The 19,681-nt window shown below is 41.1% G+C and overlaps 1 protein-coding gene across 4 annotated transcripts in view; it reads right to left on the minus strand.

Moving 5' to 3' along the window:
* Positions 1 to 1,543: 1,543 nt before the first annotated feature.
* cdc42se2l.L (CDC42 small effector 2 like L homeolog) overlaps positions 1,544 to 19,681 on the minus strand; it is a 64,320-nt gene continuing 46,182 nt past the window's right edge. For 3 of the 4 annotated variants that reach the window (XM_018259322.2, XM_018259323.2, XM_041564775.1), the window contains 3 exons: positions 10,168 to 10,269; positions 8,659 to 8,776; positions 1,544 to 4,865 (listed from right to left, as the gene is read on the minus strand). In XM_018259322.2, the coding sequence (XP_018114811.1) occupies positions 8,678 to 8,776; positions 10,168 to 10,269 (201 nt within the window). In that variant the 3' untranslated portion in view covers positions 1,544 to 4,865; positions 8,659 to 8,677. Of the gene's footprint in view, positions 4,866 to 8,617; positions 8,777 to 10,167; positions 10,270 to 19,681 lie in introns of all 4 variants that reach the window. The other variant, XR_005961601.1, reaches the window with a different exon arrangement.

A 19,681-nucleotide genomic window follows, 5' to 3' on the forward strand; every position in this document is an offset into this window, starting at 1 on the left:
CAATTTATCTCTGCAAAATAAGTTATTTTCCAGAAGGTTTAGTGGTATCTTCTGATAGCCTTCCGATTTCTTCCAAATGACTCTTTTTATGGAAAAAAACAAAAACCGAGAAGTATTCTTACTTAAAGGGATAGCTCACCTTTTAGTTAACTTTTCATTTTCTTTGTCTCGGGAAACACCTTAAACTCACATCAGAAAGCTATCAGACAAACACACTAGAATGCCATAAAGGAGCATGTGTACAGCAGAGCAGAGAATTTCAAGGGTTCATTTGAGCATTCCAATTATCTGCTTGTTGTGTAAAGGAACCCAGAAGGAACTTTATCAGAATGATTCACACATTTCCTCCAATGATATTAGAACTTCAATAAATATTTGTGATTTGTATTCTAAAAAGTGGGTACATATATATTCTGTACTTGTTGTACAGTAAATTTAAGCACAGAATATTTAGTGACCCTCAGTATAAATCACAAATGGCATGTGTTGTGCTAGTCATGTGCAGAGAAGGAAGGCAAGAAACGTGTGCAGTAACGAATAGCTGGAGGCGTCCTATGGGTTTTGGGTAGGGATGCACCAAATCCAGGATTAGGTTCGGGATTCGGCCAGGTTTAGGCCTTTTCCAGCAGGATTCAGATTAGTTGAATCCTTGTGACTGGCGAACCGAGTCCTAATTTGCATATTCAAATTAGGGACGGGAAGGGAAACCATGTGACTTTTCGTCAAAGCTTTTTCCCCTTCCTGCCCCTAATTTGTATATGTAAATTAGGATTCAGTTTGGTATTCCGAGAAATCTTTCATGAAGGATTCGCCTGAATCCCAAATAGTGGTTTCAGTGTATCCCTAGTTTTGGCGGACAGAAAAACTCAAAGTTATAGGCTGCCAGAATACCTTTAGTCTGTCATGTGTTCGGAAAGTTGTATGGGAAGTATTGTCAAGATATCTCCTCCCTCTATCTTTAGCTGTTGGTAGACAGCCCATTGATCATTGTGTGGAGCCCAATTTACAAGAGCAAGATAGCTGGCTTTCCATGACAGTATTCAGAGGTGCTCATTTATGGACAGCTGGATAAAGTGCATGTTGCACCCTGTAGGCTTGTGCTTTAGAATGGAATGCAAAGCTCTGTATATGTTCCACAGTGCTCTATTTGTAGGTGGAAGCACATTATCAGCACTCCCCCACCCACGTGTCAGAACAACATGGCTGCATCATGCCTTCTGCCTCTGCACTATGGACTTTGCACTTATAGCCAGCAAGTAGCCACACTAAAGTGGTTATTAAATAAAAATAAGGCTGAGTTTTCACCCATAAGTGCCTTAGCACATGCATCCATGTTCATCATAAATGACTCCTATAGTCTCTCTCTTGTTGCCTGTGCATTAGAGTCACTGACTTCTCATATGCTTCCCATTCTCAGTAAATATATGCTAATATAGATTAGTTTTATCAGCATCCCTTTCAATCCTTGTTACCTAGCAAAATGACTTCTACAACCCTGTGTTAGAATAGTAGAGGCACTGAAGGGAAAAAAGCAAGCCAGAAGTGAAAGAAAATGTTTATTGAATCAATGTCAATACTCCTCTGTAATATCTACAAGCCAACACTGAACCGACTTCATTCGAGAATGAACACAATGTACAAAAAGTATGTTTTGTTATAAAAATATGTAAATTATTTCTTTTATTTTTTTTACTCTTGATCAAAGAATCTGAAAATATTTTTTGATAAACCTGCTCTTCGTACAGACTGGGTTTCAGATGACGAAAGTATTGCAAATAGTCCTAGCACACTTGGCTAAAGTGTTTTTTATGGAAAAAAAACAGTACATACCCTCATTCTGTCTTACAATACTAGGATTTTCTTCAGGCTGTTGGATTTCACTTGTTAATCACCCCCTGATGGAATATACACTCTGTTTACTAGATGGGTTTATCGACTGCTTTCTATCCCTGACATAAGTTTGGGTGCATAGTAAATTGTATGCAAGGAATAGCTGTTTCTGTATTTATTACAGAATAGCAGACATTTATGAACTGCAAAGATTTACACAAGCCTGACAGTATTTTTCATAAAGCTTGCCTCTGGAATTTTGAGAAAACACTGCACTGTGAGTACAAAACATGGTGATTAGCATCCATTTTGGCACCCGTTACATGTTTTGTAAATGATCTTATTGTCTCCAACCTGCAATCAAATTACCAAGTAGTGGTAAACATACAGCTGATGATGTTGCTAAAACCATCTATGGAAATCCATCCTAAGAGACAAGCATGAGGCAGTGCCTAAAGCTACATAATGAATCTATGTGTAAGAGGTCATTTTTAGAGGAGAACTAAACCCTAAAAATGAATATGGCTAAAAATGCCATATTTTATATACTGAACTTATTGCACTAGCTTAAAGTTTCAGCTTGTCAATAGCAGCAATGATCCAGTACTTCATCCTTGTCACAGGGGGTCACCATCTTGGAAAGTGTCATGCTCAGTGGGCTCCGAGCAGCAGTTGGGAAGCTACGTTTAGGGGTCACCATAAATTATCAAGCAGAAAATGAGGGTTCTCTATAATATAAGCTGATGCTACAGGGCTGATTATTTAATTCTGATGCTAGTTGCACTGGTTTCTGTGCTGTCATGTCTTTTTTATCCATATTAATTACTAATCACCCTTATACTGTGACCTTTATATTCTATGTGTACTTAGGGTTGCCACCTTTACTGAAAAAAAATAACTGGCCGGTGGGGGGCGGGTACAAAAAGGAGGCAGTCCACGATGCAAAAGGGGCGGGGCTACGCAGAGTGACGCAAAATGCGGCGGAGCCACATCGCGGCAATGTCAAGAACACTACAAAAAAGTTAAGTTCTGCGCAACTGGGGGCAGGCCGCGGGCTTTTTTTTAAAGGGTATTATAAATTACCGGCAACTGGATTGCCGGTAAATTTGTAATACTGGCCCGGCCTTGGCAGGTGTTTTACCGGCGGGTGGCAACCCTATGTGTACTGTATATTGTGAGTGGGTCCCTAAGCTCAATAAGTGACAGCAGCACAGAGCATGTGCAGTGAACCAGCAGAAAAAGAAGATGGGGAGCTACTGGGACATCTTTGGAGACACAGATCTTCCCTGCTAAAGGGCTGTGGTTGCCCTGGGCTGGTACAGAAGCCCAAAACAAAATGTACAACATTTCTAGCCTACTTCTTTAGTTAAGCTTTAGTTCTCCTTTAAAAGGGTGATAAACTTTTGTATAAGAGTACAATCAGCAGATTGTGACTTTCCAACTGTAGCTAAACTACAACTTTCGAAAAGCCCTGGCAATCTTTGATTGGAAGCTGCATTTCTTTAGGGTAAGAAGACGCCTTACTGTAATGTGATCAATGGAAACACAACAGTCACAAGTGCCACACAGGTGGGGGCCATGCTTTTTGCCTTATAGTATTTGCTGTATGTAAATGATTTCTTAAAATGTGATCTAGAGTTTTGCTTGGCAATAGATTCTAAATATACATTCTGATTTTTATTTTATTTTCAATTAACCATTTGACTGCAACAGATGTGCCGAGGATCCCTCTGGCATTGTATTGATGAATTGTTCTTTTAGCTTTGCTTTCAGCACATGGCTGGAGTTGTGGGTAAGGTATAGGCTGATAGATATAATAGTACATTTGGCGAAATATCTTTTCAGACAAGCATTCAACCGGACTTACAGATAAACCTCACATATTCAATACAACCAAGCCCCTAACAGGAAATTAATACAGGATCAATAACATGTACATCCGAGGAACAGTGCAATATTAAAAGAAACATTTTTTCACAACGTGTGAAAAGAAATACATGCTTTGGAACCTGAGCAAAAGACTTTTTATCAAAAGTCACCCTGTATGTTAAGCCAGTTTGTCGATTCCTATTCTGGTAACACAGGCATCCAGATCGCCGCACACTGCACTTCAATAATGGACTTTAGGGAATGGGACAGAACCTGCAGAAAACATGAAAACTGGGACATTGCAGGCACAGTGACATGCTGCCATTGGCATGGAACGGCTGACGAAGCGGCAATGGGGGGGGGGTTCTATTTGTTTTCTTACAGACGAAAGCACCAACACGACACATTATAGGTTACTACACGGGTTTACAATCTTGAGGTCAGATCTTTCAAATAAATATACGGAACATTTACAGCAGAATTCCTATGAATGGAAGATTCTTTTTTTTTTATTATTATCATTATTATTTCATTATTACCCTCTTCAAAACCTACTTGGGTATCACTAAACTGACAGAACGGTAAAGCAGCTAGGATAAAATAAGTCTTTTTCGTTTCCTTCCTGTAATAGACTGGGCACAGGTTGGTGGCACCAAGAAAGCATTTGTCAGTGTAGCTTTCCAAGGCCTGGTGAGCCGCTGTACAGAAGAACTTTACAAAGCATGCACGGCTTCTATTTCACTGCAGTCCGTATTGCAATTAGCATTGTGCTTGCAGGCCTCAGGCCTTTCCAAAATCAAGTAAGCAATGAAATATGTTAGGAGCGTAAGCTTTGCTAAAAAATAAAAAAAGCAAAACAGAAAAAATATTTTAAAAAAGCTGTGCTTGAAAAATAAGGTTATTTTAAAATACTACTTTTATAGAAGGGGAGTAAGAGGTTTTGGCAAAGACCAGAGCCCTGCGTTCAAGTGAAAAGGCATGGTCCAGCAGAACTGATAAGCTACATCCTCAGCACAGGCCAGCATCTTTTCCTATCTGTCATCACACGAGGGGAACAACGAATCATCTGGCAGGAGATGGAACACACAGAAGCAGAGTCACCAACGCAAACATGAAGGTGGAGAGGGACAAAAGGCAGGCGAAGTTACGAACCATCTAGAAAGGCTCTGCAGAAAGAGAAAGGAATACATCAGAATACAACATGGTTTAGCAAATGATGAAATAGACATTAAGTAGTATATAAGTAGGGTATGCGTTCAATGTATTTTTCTATGAATATTTGTACAAAGGATTATTTATCTGTGCTGATTTTAATCAGTCCGCGCAGTCATGTTGATTACTCTGATGAGTACATCTGTAGACTTTACGTTGTTTTTGGTTTCCCCCTGCATGTTTCATGCTGAGTGCACCTAAATGTATGAGATAAATGATTTATATGTCTCAATGTATATTCCGAATCAATGGCAATTACATCACAAGCAGAAAACCACAAAAGTTATTACCTTTTATGATAAGAAGCAGAAGAGTGGTTGAAGTAGCAAGTTATTTGAAGGTTTGTTAATAGATCTCATTCAAAATTATACTCTGGAGAATGGCATTATGAACTTTAATAAGCATGATTTTATGAAGGTTGGAAACAAGAGAAAGTTGTGCTCACCACTAATTTTTTAAAACCATTAGGCGGGGGTGCAATGAGGCTGTGGCCACAAAATTCATATAGACAAATACAAGAGTCCTCTGCACTCAACCCATTATCAATATATTTAAGACAGAGACATTTTGTGCATACTGCTACTGAAAAATGCCTTACCCTTTAAACCCTTTTGTTTGTCCATATATTGCAATATATGGTATGACTTTAATTAAATTGCCCAGCTTAAATATATTCCAATATATGGACAAACAATCCCTGTTTTATTTGAAGGGTAAGGCATTTTTAGTAGCTGTATGCACAAAATGTCTCAATGTCTCCAGCCTATGGAGTGATCGCGCGGCCCCCAGCCTAGCGTGACTGAAACAACTCAGCAAGATGATTTAATGGTGTTGGACTCTCGCCGTTACTAAGGTTTGCTGGGCTAGGGGGGCGGCTATGGGGAGCTTTTAGCTAATTATAGTTTGCATGCAGCTTCTTTTTATTGATACCGACCGTTCCTATTTTTATAGGAACATGTCAGTATCACTTTAAAGACTTTTTTTTTTTTACAGTGAGAGCTGTGAAGATGTTGGATTCTCTCCCTGAATCATTTGTACTAGCTGATACATTAGATAGCTTCAAGAAGCAGCTGGATGGCTTTTAAGTATAAAAATTCAGGACTTGCCATTTTGGCTTTAGGAAGGATTTTTTTTCCCTCTGAAGTAAAGTGGAGAGGATACAGATTTTTTTTTTGCAGTTAGGTTTCACTTTGACATAAAAGGCTCAGCTAATAGAGGTGAAACAGTTGCTTCACTATTTAAATCTCCCACTGATCATATTTCATTAATCACCTGGCTGGTTCTAGTAACAAGCTGTATGCTTGTACAAAAGATAGAAGAGCTGGCTATCTGGTAAAGATTTGTAACTTAAATAGGGATACACTGAATCTGGGATTCTGCTTTTTTCAGCAGAATTCGGATTCAGCCGAATCCAAGTGCCTGGGCTAACCAAATCCAAATTGTGCGCTGCGCTTGCGGTTCTCTTTCCTCCTTCTTTTCCTAATTTACATATGCAAATTAGGGATCGGATTCGGCTGAATCTTTCATAAAGGATTCGGCCGAATCCTAAAATAGTGGATTGGGTACATCCCTAAACTGAAATCACTGACATTTTACCCTGTTGGGGGTACTTTCCAATAGAATAAAGCACTGCCATGTGTTCCTTTACCTCGATGTCCACCATGCCAATTTACGCCGGGTGCATGTGCCTAGCCAAGGTCTGCTCAAGGGACACCTGTCAGCAAGGACAAAAATATCACCCCAAAACCCTATGGGAAATTACCCTTTGCTCGTTTTAAAGAGGCAGACTGGCCCGGGTTATAAGGTCAGCAATTTTAGTCACTGAGGGTGTCAAATTGTCCCCCACAGCGTTTTTTATTGTCTTTCTCTTTTGAACTGGTGCTTTTTGTATTTTACAAAGCCCATAAATGTAACACGTACTAGATAACTGCCAAATTTTTGAAATTTAGCTTGAATTTTTAGTAACTCCATATAGGTGAAATCCAACTATTATAGCCATTTTTTAAACAGAAAACGATAAAAAGTTTATTTGAACTGCAGATTTTTTCTGGAGCAAAGAGCGTTTTCTAACTGTGTCATGATTTCTTAGCACCTAGAGGTACATTTATAAAGGTGTCTAAAAAATGTGACACCAAAAAAGGGAAAAAAAAAGTGCAGAAGTTTGTGTAAAATAAACAGTGTATTTATAAACCTTTTTTCTCTCCTTACGCTTGAAATAATGCTATGCGTTGTCATCATGGAGATGATCCATAGCTAATCAGCATATTTATAAAGGTATGCATTTTTCTTATGCAAGGCTACCGCTCAATGGGACAATTATAGGCAACAAAGGATTTTTAGCATGAAAAGTGCTGTAACCTGCTATATAAAAAGTTGAAAGAATCAGATATTTTCTTTCAATGTAACATATCTTATGTCAGAATTTTCTACTCTGCTACAGACAGGCATAAAATCATTACATTTATTAACATGATTTTTTACATGGGGCTTTCATTGGTTATGGTTTGGTATTTTAACAAACCGTTATAGATAGTTCCCTAAAGTGGAAAGACTGACTAAACTTCCTTTTTTCCCCAAACAACTGGAATGTAAACCACCTCCACTCCCGTTAAAGATGCAAGTGTAATATACTGAGCTCCTATGGTATACTTTGTTATCATAAGTACAGAAGTATGGGGCTCATTTAATGTACCTGTTTTGTGCACATTGCACACTGCCTTGTTCTGCCTCTAAGAAGCAGCAGAGGGTCCTTTCCTAACCAACTGCCTTGTGACAGGGCTGACCTGTGCCCCCGGAATTTCACACTGGGTTTTTTTATTCACCGCAAGATGAAGACCACAGCCAGACCGAGGGAAGAAATGCTTGCTGAATGTACTTCTTGCCACTGTCATGATTGAGCTCTGTTGACTTCTTTTTATAGCAATAAATAGTAAACAAAAGGACCTCAATATCCCCAGCTTCACCTTCTAAAAGGAAAATATACCCACATTGACATGAGCTTATGCAGATTAACTTTCAGAAATAAATAAAAATGTACTTTTTACAATCAGCTATACTTGATTCCACAGACTGTAATGCAGCCCCTCCCACACCATGCTGTTGTGAAGTAATGGATTCTGGGACATTAAGCCCCTCTACTTTGCATAGAGGGTGGTGCACAGATTCTCTAACACACAGGGACTCAGAATCCATCACTCCACAATGGAATAAGGTGAAAGAGGGGTGCATTACACTGTGATCCTAAATATGGCCATATACTACAAGATTTGCTAATTTGGTGACCTCGAATGGATCTTCCCCCAATATGACCACCAAAGGAAGGCCAAATGATCGGATAAGAATGACAGGAATAGGAGCTGATGGGACAAGGATAACATAAACTAATCAATGCGGTCATCGATCAGATGGGAAAATCAACAGATTTTTAGCCAGGGAGACACATCAGAGGGCCCTACACACGGGAAGACAAACAGCCAACGCAGTCTAAAGAACCCAATCAGCAGCTTAAATCTGCCTATGTGTGACTATCATCTTTGTTACACTTTGTGGAATCTGGCAATTTCTATGTAAAAAACATACATTTATATTTAGAAGTTCAGATGTGTTTATACACTTTTGTTTCTTTACAAATGTCCAATTAAACAATAACATATCAAAGAGGGGGTATATTTTCCCTTTAAAATAACAGAGTTCTAGGACATGTCACCTCTGTTGTGGCAGCTCTTGCTACACTACAGTTTAACTTACTGCAGATGTAGTGCCATGGTTATCCTGCCTTCGTATCCACAAGCTGCATCTGAACATTCGCAGGCATATTTCCACTGTAGCCACCTTTGGACTGCATTTGGTTTTGAATTGAACTCACCTGAAAAAAAAGAAGAATCCAAAAGTTAAAAGTAGCAGTTGTCTGGGTTGTGTGCACCTAAATGGAAGAGCATTTATATACAGCCTTTAAATACAGAGTCCTAGGCTGAGCCTAGTTGAAGACAGATCAGGCTATGTGACAGACATGCTATAGATTTTTTTGAGAATGAAATGTGAGCATGAACTGTACCATAATTTAATGCAAGTCTTGCAAAAAAAGTGTTGTGTGTGCTGAACCATAACACAATTTAACTCACATATAAAATACTTGCGTTCACTGATTCAGTCAAGTTACAAGACAATGTCAAGCAATGATTCATAAGACATCTGCATTTAAGGGTCAGGGCCCACAGGCAGATTCAGGGAGATTAGTTTCCCGATTCGTTAATCGAGGTCGCCCAAAGTTGCCTCATGAGGAAACTTCAGACAACTACAGTAAACGAAATGCACCGAGTGCCATCCCGTCGGCGATCTACATTTTAGCCGGCGGGATGGCAGGGGAGGCAGTTTGGGGAGATTAGTCGCCCCGAAAAAGAGGAGATTAGACCCTGGGCGACTAATCTCTCTGAATCTGCCAGTGTGCTAGTCAGATATCACCTATCACCATCACTCATTCCACAGTCAATGGGGTATAGTTATCAAAGAGTGAGAGTTAGAGATCCCACAGTCCTCTCTCCATTCATTTCTTTGGGATTTTTAAAAGTGTATTTATCAACTGGTGAATGTGAAAGTTCACCCTTTGATAAATATGCCTTTCAAAATCCCATAGAAATGAATAGAGAGTGGCGGTATTTCATGCTAGTGGACTGTGGCAATCTCTATCTTCAGTCTTTGATAAATATACCCCTATATATCTATATTCTGTTGACAACCAGTCGTGTGGCATTATTGAATGTATAAAGGTACAAATACACCATGATATAAAAAGCTCTTGATATCAATGAGTTGGTAAAAATAGAGACAGGAAAATTGGATGTGCAATAACTATTGCAGTTACAATAACTGGATCAAGCTCTTGGCAAAATACAACTGGAAAAAAAAATACTTTATAAACTTCTTCTATATAAAAGATTGATTCAAATTAACTACACACAAGGCTATATAAGAACACTAGTCTTTAACTGTGCCTTGCTCTTCAAGATTCAGTGATTTTTTAAGATGATTTCACGTGATTTGCAGGATCCCTGATGAAGTTAACCACAGTCCTTTGATCCAGAGAAACCAATCTGAAGGTTGCTTTCGTCATTCTAGTAACACTTGAAAAGAAACGGCTTCTTGGTTCTTGCAGACACTCCCATTATATTGCTAGAACACTGTTTGCATCTGACAGTGATAAGCGGATACATAAATCTTTCTTTTAGAAAAGATAAATATATATATATATGCACTTACTGAGTTCATTCCACTAAAAAGGTCTCCTGATCCTACATGTGCTGTGTGAACAAAGTTTGTGGGTTCACCAATCATACTTCTGTCAATCCGCCTTCGTCTTTTCTGTTAAGAAAATAAATGAAAAAAATAGATTTTAACATTTTTTTTCTGTTGACCCTGGGGGCCATATTTATTATCACTAGATGTTTGTAGTAGAGAATGTCAGAAAATGCAAGAGATACCTTAATCACTCTCTCGTTTACTACGAATGTGAACATCTAGTGATAATAAATATGCCCCTAAGAAATGCATAATATAAATAGGAGGAAACAGCTTTTGTGTTCTTAACAAATTTTAAATTGCTTAACACTCATGTGAACTTGTTTTTGTTACTTGTACCGACAATTTTCATACAAACACTGGGATAGTGTTTAAGAATACAAAATGTTTATGCATCAGATGGGCTGGCCTTCCATTATAAAGGAAGGAAAAAAAGAGGGAATAAGGATGCCCTGTAGGTTAATATGAAAATTACCAACCAGCGTCACGGAAATATGTGTTAAGCAAGATAATTTATTAGTCGTGGAAGTGCTAGAATACAAAGAATATCAGTTATTATTGATGTGTTATCTACAGTAAATGGATAAGCTAAGGTAATTGAAAACTATTGTCAAATATTTCATGCATTCTTCTTCTTCAACTACCTATGCTTTGAAAAACATTCATACTAAGACCAAAATGTTTGCAATATACTGTAAGAACTAAAACCACAATTAATAATACAAAAAAGTAAAGAAAATGATTGTCATTCTTAAGAAATGTCTAAAAGCATTAATGAGACTTAACTCACACATAAAGAAGTTAATACATATGAAATAAAAAGCACTGAAAAATTACAAGCCAGAGGGGACAGAACTATATTTAAGGACCTTGTAATGTTTATGTTATAAAGAAATAAAAAGTCCAAAGAACAGCAAGTAAGCTGATAAAGGCTAAGGAAAGTCTTAATTATAAGGAAAGGATAGCCAAGTTGAGAAAGAGAAGACACGCTTAAAGTAGAAACAAACCCTTAATAACAAAAAAACCTACCCCTACCCTACATTGAGCCCCCCCTCCTCCCCCCAGCCTAGCTGCTCCCCCGGGCAAATGCCCCTAACTCTTTACTTACCCTTCCATGCAGATATTATATCTGTCACTCTGACAGTAATGCAGCTTGCAGTGGCTTTACAAACATTACTTTCATGGAAACTTTAGAAAACATGATTTTCAAGCTTTATAAATAGGTCCTTTATTCGTTTTACATTTAAAAAAGAAAGAAGACAAAAAGCCATATTTTATAGCTATGGGAGGCCACACTTTGAGCTCCTTGGGCTTGAGTAGATCTGTACAGATATAAAAGGTATAATAACAGAGAAATATGGGGAAATGAGGTAGTTTCCTGAAATTACCATGTTTCTGGTTTTCTGAATTCTTGTAAATTTCCAATAACTGGAATTGGCACCAAAATAGCGTTTGTGATGAGGAAACTCTTAGCATAAGAGATCTACTTAAATGGCAAGGCATACTTTTATATCTTGCTTTATAGGACATATGCTACACAGGTATGGGATCCGTTACCCAGGAAACCCATTGGATAAGGGGTCTTTTCCTTATTTGAATCTTCATGCCTTATGTTGACTAATACATCATTTAGGAGAAAAAAAATATCTGGGTCAGCACACACTCCTTTCGTTTACAGGTGCACGTTCTGAAAGTGGCCACAATCCACAACAATTAAAAAGCGTTTATTTCGTCATGGCTACGACCAAAGATACAGTAACGTTTCGAGCCGCATCCTGGTTTGAAAAGGAGGCAGGTTGTGGCTCAAAACGTCACTGTATCTTTGGTCGTAGTCATGAAGAAATAAAGGCTTTTTAATCTTGAAAATGGTGCTGTCCTTTGCGGCATTTGTAATAAATCATTTAAACAATAATTAAGCCCAATAGGATTGTCTTCTCTCCAATCAGCATTAATTATATCTTCGTTTGGATCAAGCAGAAAGTACTGTTTTATTACTACAGAGAAAAAGCAAATAATTTTTAAAAAATTTGAATTATTTGATTAAAACAGGAGTTTATGGGACACGGCAATCATGTTGTTTGGTGCATTCTCGAGAACAGGATTTTGGATTATGGAACCCATACCTGTAGTATGACATCAATATGCATGGCGGTGGTAGGTACTATATATGGAAGTAGTATGGCAGCTTTATGTATGCCAGTTGTAAGGCAACACAGGTATGCACAGTACATTTCAAGAATGTGAAGTGCTGTGATATGGAAGCTTTTCTTTTAATAAAATCTGGCTGTTGAGATATAAAAAAAATAACTAACAGAAAAAATGTAATATAAATATTTTGTAGAAGCATTGCTATAATTAAACAATTGGAATGTTTTTTTAAAAGGCGGCCTTAAAGGAGTTCTTCACCTTCAAACAACTAGTTGTTTTCCGATAGATCACCAAAAATAATGACTTTTTCCAATTACTTTCTATTTTCTATGTGGGACTGTTTTTTTAATGTTGAAGTGTAAGAAGAGAGAGGGGGTCCCTGAACCTGTAAACTGTTCTAAATTGATACACTTAGTTGGTATATTTCTTTTCTCTAACGTCATTGGGGGACACAGGAACCACTGGGTTAAGCTCCTCCAACCAGGAGGCAGGACACTGACAAAAAATAAAATGTTGCTCCTCCCCTTCCCTATATCCCCTGTGCTTAACCCTCCTACCTCAGTTTTTTCAGTGTCCTTGACTAGGATGGTAGGACTTTGGTCTCTAGAGAGACCCTACACAAGGAATGCTTCGGTCAGTGGATAGCACTGACACCAGGGGTGAGACAGGAGTCAGGGACACACCTGAGCTCCGTTATGTTAGCCCCCTACGCGGGATACCTCTGTAGGGTCGTGAGACTTCTAAGAAGCAGACCATCGAGCCGCTAGATCCTTCTTGTGGAGGGCAGGAGCGGAGGGGCGTGCAGAGGTAGCACTGAGGTACAACCGGGACACACGGTTTGTATAGAGTATATCCAGTGCAAGGATGGAGCCGGGTAAGTCTTCCCTCTACTTCCGCCCCCCTCCTCCGCCCGCTGTGCTTAACGGTTTCCTGCCTCTGGGTTGATGCCTTAGTGGTTGCGTGCTTATTAACGTCAGCGCGTTTTCACGGTCACGCGCGTAAAGGCCTTTGACCAGAGGTTGAAGGCCCAGTTTGAGCATAATCAATATGTTTACCAGAGGAGGGAAGGCCAAGCCCCCGGCCGCGGTCACATATTTTTCATGTACGGCTTGAATGCCCAAGGGTCAAAAGGAGGCCATTTGCCTGGCATGCACTGCTGCTGAGGAGCAGTCTTCTCCTTCTATTGCCCCTAATGATACCAATACAGGCAAATTAATTGCGGCCAGTGCCTCTGCTGGGGAATCTGCGGGGAACTCTGTGTTGGGGTCTTCCTCTTTAAATGATCCAGCTCCATTATGGGCGGTGCAGTTGTCCCAGTCCTTGGCGAACCTGCAGGGCATTGCAAGCCTGTCCTCTTCTCTAGATAGGTTTATCTCTCACCTATCTGAGGTACCTAACCTTTTGCAGGGCACTAGCCCAAAACAAAGGAAACAGGTTTTAAAGAGAAAGGCTCTGACCTCCTTAGTCTCAGGGGACTCCTCTGCTGAGGTGTCTTTATCTGACCACAGTGAGGGGGAGGTAGGTTCGTCATCTGAGGATGACGAATGGAACTTGGAACCGGATAGAGAGATTCCTCATGATGTCGAGGGTTTGATAAGGGCCCTGAAGGAAACATTAGAATTGGGAGACTCGAGTTCTACTGGGTCAATCCATAAGGGACCTTTTAAGCGCCAGTCTAAACAGACGGCTGAGTTTCCGTTTCATGAACAGCTGGGAGATATTATACAACAGGAGTGGGACTCCCCAGAGAAGAAGTTTCAGCCGTCAAGACGTTTTTCTCGCTCATACCCTTTTGCCAAGGAGTTGGTGGAGAAATGGAGTGTGCCGCCCACGGTGGATGCCCCGGTGTCGAGACTATCCAGGAACACGGCTCTTCCGGTTCCTGATGCGGTGGCTTTTAAGGATCCCACAGACAAACGTCTAGAGAGTTCCCTTAAGGCGATCTTTATTTCAGCAGGATCCACTCTTAGACCTATGATAGCAGGAGCTTGGACCAGCAGGGCAATTACCTCGTGGTCTCAGGCTCTCTTAGAAGGATTGGGAGGTGATACTCCTAGAGAGGAGCTATGTTCGTTGGCTTCCAAGATTATAGAGGGAAATGCTTTTTTGACTGATGCAATTCTAGATGCTGTACAGACCACGGCCAGGACATCCGCCTCTTCAGTGGCAGCGCGCCGGGCATTGTGGCTAAAGAAATGGACAGCAGACTTGAGCTCTAAGAAGTCTCTGACATCATTGCAGTTAAGAGGGAAACGTCTATTCGGAGAGGAGCTAGAAAAAATAATTTCCCAGGCAACAGGGGGTAAGAATACTTTATTGCCACAGCCTAGGGCTCGGTTTGGATCGGGTTCGAAACGTGGAAGATTTTTTCGAGGCTCTAGTTTTCATTCCCCACGAAGAGCTCAGACATCGGATTCATACCGTTCAAAGGGGAGGTTCCAGCAACGAGGGAAACCTCAGTGGCAGAACCGCAAGTCCAGCAGCAAGCCAGTCTCTGACAAGCCCCCTGCCCAATGACTGGACAGGGTCACGGGACCTCGGTCGAGACGTAGGGGGGCGGCTCGCGAGGTTCCAGGAAATTTGGGTAAGAGAGGTGTCCGATTCCTGGGTTCGGATTTTGGTCAGCGAGGGGTACAAGTTGGAATTTCAGGCCCCTCCACCTCGACGGTTCATGTTATCCAGGGTGCCGGTAAAGGAGCCGAAGCGCAAGGCCTTTTTTGGAGCAGTGAGGACACTACTACAGTCAGGAGTAGTGGTACCAGTTCCGTTCGACCAGTGCTGTGGCGGTTTTTACTCAAATCTTTTTATTGTGCCGAAAAAGGACGGGTCCTTCCGTCCAGTATTAGACTTGAAGGCACTGAACAAGTTCATAAGATACTCCCGTTTTCACATGGAGTCCATTCGCTCAGTGATCAGATCCATGAGAGAAGGGGAGTTTTTAGCGTCAATGGACATCAAGGACGCGTATCTTCACGTTCCCATTTGGCCAGGACATCCCAAGTTTCTAAGGTTTGCTTTCCTTCAGCAGCATTACCAATTTGTGGCCCTTCCATTCGGCCTGACGTCCGCACCCAGGGTATTTACGAAAATCATGGCATCTATGGCAGCAACGCTACGACTTCAGGGGATTTCCATTATCCCATACCTGGACGACATCTTGGTAAAGGCGGATTCCTTAGAGATGGCCACAAGGAATGTGTCCATCACGGTGACGACCTTGGAATCTTTTGGGTGGATGATCAATCAACAGAAGTCATCCCTGGTGCCAAGCCAGGTTTTACAGTTCCTAGGGCTAGTGTTCAACACAAGCTCACAGAGAGTTATTCTGCCCATCGAGAGGCAGTCGAGACTCAGGAGTATGGTAGAGCGGCTTCGCCAGGAACGCACACCCACAGTGAGATTCTGCATGCAGATTCTGGGGTTAATGGTGGCCGCAATTGAGGCGGTGCCTTGGGCCCATTATCATCTAAGACCTCTGCAATTGTGCATTCTCCGCAGATGGAAGAGGGGTTCGCTAGAGCAGACCATTATGCTAGACAGGATAACACGAGAGTCATTGAATTGGTGGACAGTTCCATCAAGATTGGCTCAAGGGCAGTCATGGGAGGACCCACAGTGGACGCTGTTGACAACAGATGCAAGCCTGACCGGATGGGGGGCAAGGCTCAATCAGATGTGGGCACAAGGCACATGGTCTCCCGCAGAGTCCAAACTGCCCATAAATATTTTAGAGCTTCGGGCCATTTACCAGGCTTTAGTACAGTGGCAGGATCAGTTAAAGCACAAGCACATAAAGGTCCAATCGGACAATGCTACTGCAGTGGCCTACCTGAATCATCAGGGAGGCACAAGGAGTGTATCAGCATGGAAAGAGACACAGAGGATAATGGAGTGGACAGAGCACCACAGGGTAGTGATATCAGCGGTTCACTTACCCGGAATTCTAAATTGGGAAGCAGATTATCTAAGTCGAAACCGCCTGGATCCAGAAGAATGGGAACTCCTACCGGAGGTGTTCTCCCTGCTGGTAGACAGGTGGGGTCAGCCAGACATCGATCTGATGGCATCCCGCCACAATACAAAGCTACCGAGGTTCCTGGCAAGATCCAGGGATCCAAGAGCAGAGGGAGTGGATGCAATGACGTTTCCTTGGAGTTATCACAGGGCGTATGTGTTTCCACCAATTCCTATGATTCCAAGGATCCTAAAAAGGTTTCAGAGACAGAAACTGACATTGTTGATGGTGGCCCCCTTTTGGCCAAGAAGAGCCTGGTTTTCAGACCTGATCTCCCTGGCAGACGGAGATTGGTTCAAACTACCGTTAAGGCCGGACCTGCTGCGTCAGGGTCCAATTTTTCACCACAATCCTGCCCTACTGTCTTTGACGGCGTGGCAGTTGAGACAGCTATCCTGAGGCGGAAGGGATTCTCGGATAGAGTGGTGGAGACCATGATTAAGGCCAGGAAGCCCGTATCCGCTAAGGCCTACTATAGGGTCTGGAGGGCTTACAGTATGTGGTGTGAGAGACATCAGGCTCCATTCGAGCAGTTGCAGATTAGCAATGTGTTGCAGTTCCTCCAGCAGGGACTGGACGGCGGTCTCAAGCTGTCTTCATTAAAGGATCAAGTTTCTGCCTTATCAGTCTTATTTCAGGAGCGGTTAGCCCTACGAGATGATGTAAAGACTTTTCTTCAGGGTGCAGCTCACGTTATTCCCTTATTTCGTCCACCTGTACCGGTATGGGATCTTAATTTGGTTTTAAGAGCCTTTCAGTTAGCTCCGTTCGAGCCTATGAGGTCGGTAGCTTTGGATTGGTTGACGTCAAAGGTGGTGTTCTTATTGGCCATCTGTTCGGCCAGGAGAGTGTCGGAGCTGAGTGCACTCTCGATTGCTCCGGAGTTTATGGTCTTCCATAGAGATAAGGTGACCTTACTACGGTTCCGACTTTTTTGCCCAAGGTGGTATCTGATTTTCATGTGAATCAGCCTATTGTAGTACCTTCTTTTTGTCCAGAACCTAGGAACGAAAAGGAAAAGAGGCTACATACCCTGGATGTAGTCCGGGCCTTAAGATATTATGTGGATAGGACAGCCTCATTTAGGCGTTCGGATTCTCTGTTTGTCATTCCCTCAGGTCCAAGGAAAGGAACAGCTGCATCTAAGGCTACTATAGCCAGATGGATTAAGAAGTCCATATATCAGGCATATGAGAGTTCTCACAGAAGTCCCCCAGCACAGGTAAAGGCTCATTCAACCAGGGCTTTAAGTACTTCCTGGGCATGGAGGAATGAGGCTTCTGCAGAGCAGTTGTGCAAGGCGGCGTGGTCGTCAATCCATACTTTTACAAAGTTCTATCGTTTTGATGTTTTTTCTTCAGCTGAAGCGTGTTTCGGTAGGAAGGTTCTTCATACGGTAGTCATGACCGATTAAGGGTTGATTGTCTCTTCCCTCCCTGGTTATTAAGGGACTGCTTTGGTAAGTCCCAGTGGTTCCTGTGTCCCCCAATGACGTTAGAGAAAAGGAGATTTTTTAGTATAACTTACCGTTAAATCTCTTTCTCTCTAGTCAATTGGGGGACACAGGACCTCCCTCCCTGAGACATAAGTTTTTTTTTTATTAGAGTGGCAGTTATGCCTTATTTTGAGTTATCCTATTCTCGGTTGATATACTAAACTGAGGTAGGAGGGTTAAGCACAGGGGATATAGGGAAGGGGAGGAGCAACATTTTATTTTTTGTCAGTGTCCTGCCTCCTGGTTGGAGGAGCTTAACCCAGTGGTTCCTGTGTCCCCCAATTGACTAGAGAGAAAGAGATTTAACGGTAAGTTATACTAAAAAATCTCCTTATCTTTGTCCCTGCTAAGCAGAATCTCTGGGTTTCATTAAAGGCCACTGTTGATACAATAGTTGCTAATATTCCAGAGATGCTACTGAGAAATGTATCAACTAAATGTTGCAAACACCACAGACAGGAACTTAGATTATGGAAAAACAGTAAGCAATAAATAATGGAAAATAATTGAAAAAAAGTCTTTATTTCCGGGGAACAATCTGAAAACAACTAAAGTGAAAAAAGTGTTTGGTGAATAACCCCCTTTAAGTCACAATTAACAAGATTGTTATAGAGCTGCTGTTCTACCTCCAATGTATTGTAGAGATAAGCAACAATATTATAACTATACCCTGTTGGTACTGTTATGTATCCATAAGGTAACACATTTATGTCCCATGGCACTTCACAGCCTTGGATCGCATTCCCCCCAAGGCACACAGCCTGACCAAGATGTAGCTGCTATAGGCAGAATAGGATGTATAGTTTACAGGGGTTGTTCACCTTTAAATTAACTTTTAATATGATGTAGAGAGTGATATTCTGAGACAATGGCCATTTAGTTTTCATTTTTTTTATTATTACGTGTAGTTTTTAAGTTATTTAGCTTTTTATACAGCAGCTCTCCAATTTCTGGTTGCTAAGGTCCACATTACCGTAGCAACCCTGCATCGATTTGAATAAGAGACTGGAATATGAATAGAAGAGGGCCTGATTAGAAAGAGAAGTAATAAAAAGTAGCAATAAAAATACATTTGTAGCTTTACAGAGCATTTGTTTTTTAGATGGGGTCAGTTACCCCCATTTGAAAGAATTAGACAAAGGGAAGAAATTAAAAACCTATAAAATATAATGAAGACCAATTAAAAAGTTCTATAACATACTAAAAGTTAATACAAGCCTGAACCACCCTTCAATTATGTGATACTGGAATGGAAAATAAAGTCTTGTTTGAATGCAAAAATCAATCCACGTTTCCCTGTGTGCCTGTTTGTTTAGAACATATTTAGACATATTTAGAACAGAACATTTAGAATCAATGTCACAAAAGTAACCTGTGCACCTTTATTCTATCTACGCTATGCATAAATTTGCCATTTTGCAGATTAAGTAACACGAGGTATTGCAATACAATATGCCATTATACAGCAGCTATTACAGAGTCCATGAGAAAGCTTGTCATCTATGATCGCTGGCCAAGTCAACAGCAGAGTATGCCAGATGCCGTCAGATGACTACAGCACAAAAAGTCTATTTAGAAATATGTTTGGGTCAGACACTAAAGTGTGCCTGCTTGTAACCAAAATAGAGAAAGAAAAACAGACATTCTAACGTATGCAATAAATGCATTGTATGAATGGGAAATGTGCTGCTTATGATACAAACTGGGTGCCACACAGTAATGCAGAAGTAATTACATTGTGCTATTAGCCTCAGGTCAGGACCTTATGGGCAGCTAGATGGATTCATCTGTCATCAGCAGCATGGTTTTCACCATCT

This window comes from Xenopus laevis, chromosome 1L, assembly GCF_017654675.1.
Source record: "Xenopus laevis strain J_2021 chromosome 1L, Xenopus_laevis_v10.1, whole genome shotgun sequence".
Lineage (NCBI taxonomy): Eukaryota > Metazoa > Chordata > Amphibia > Anura > Pipidae > Xenopus > Xenopus laevis.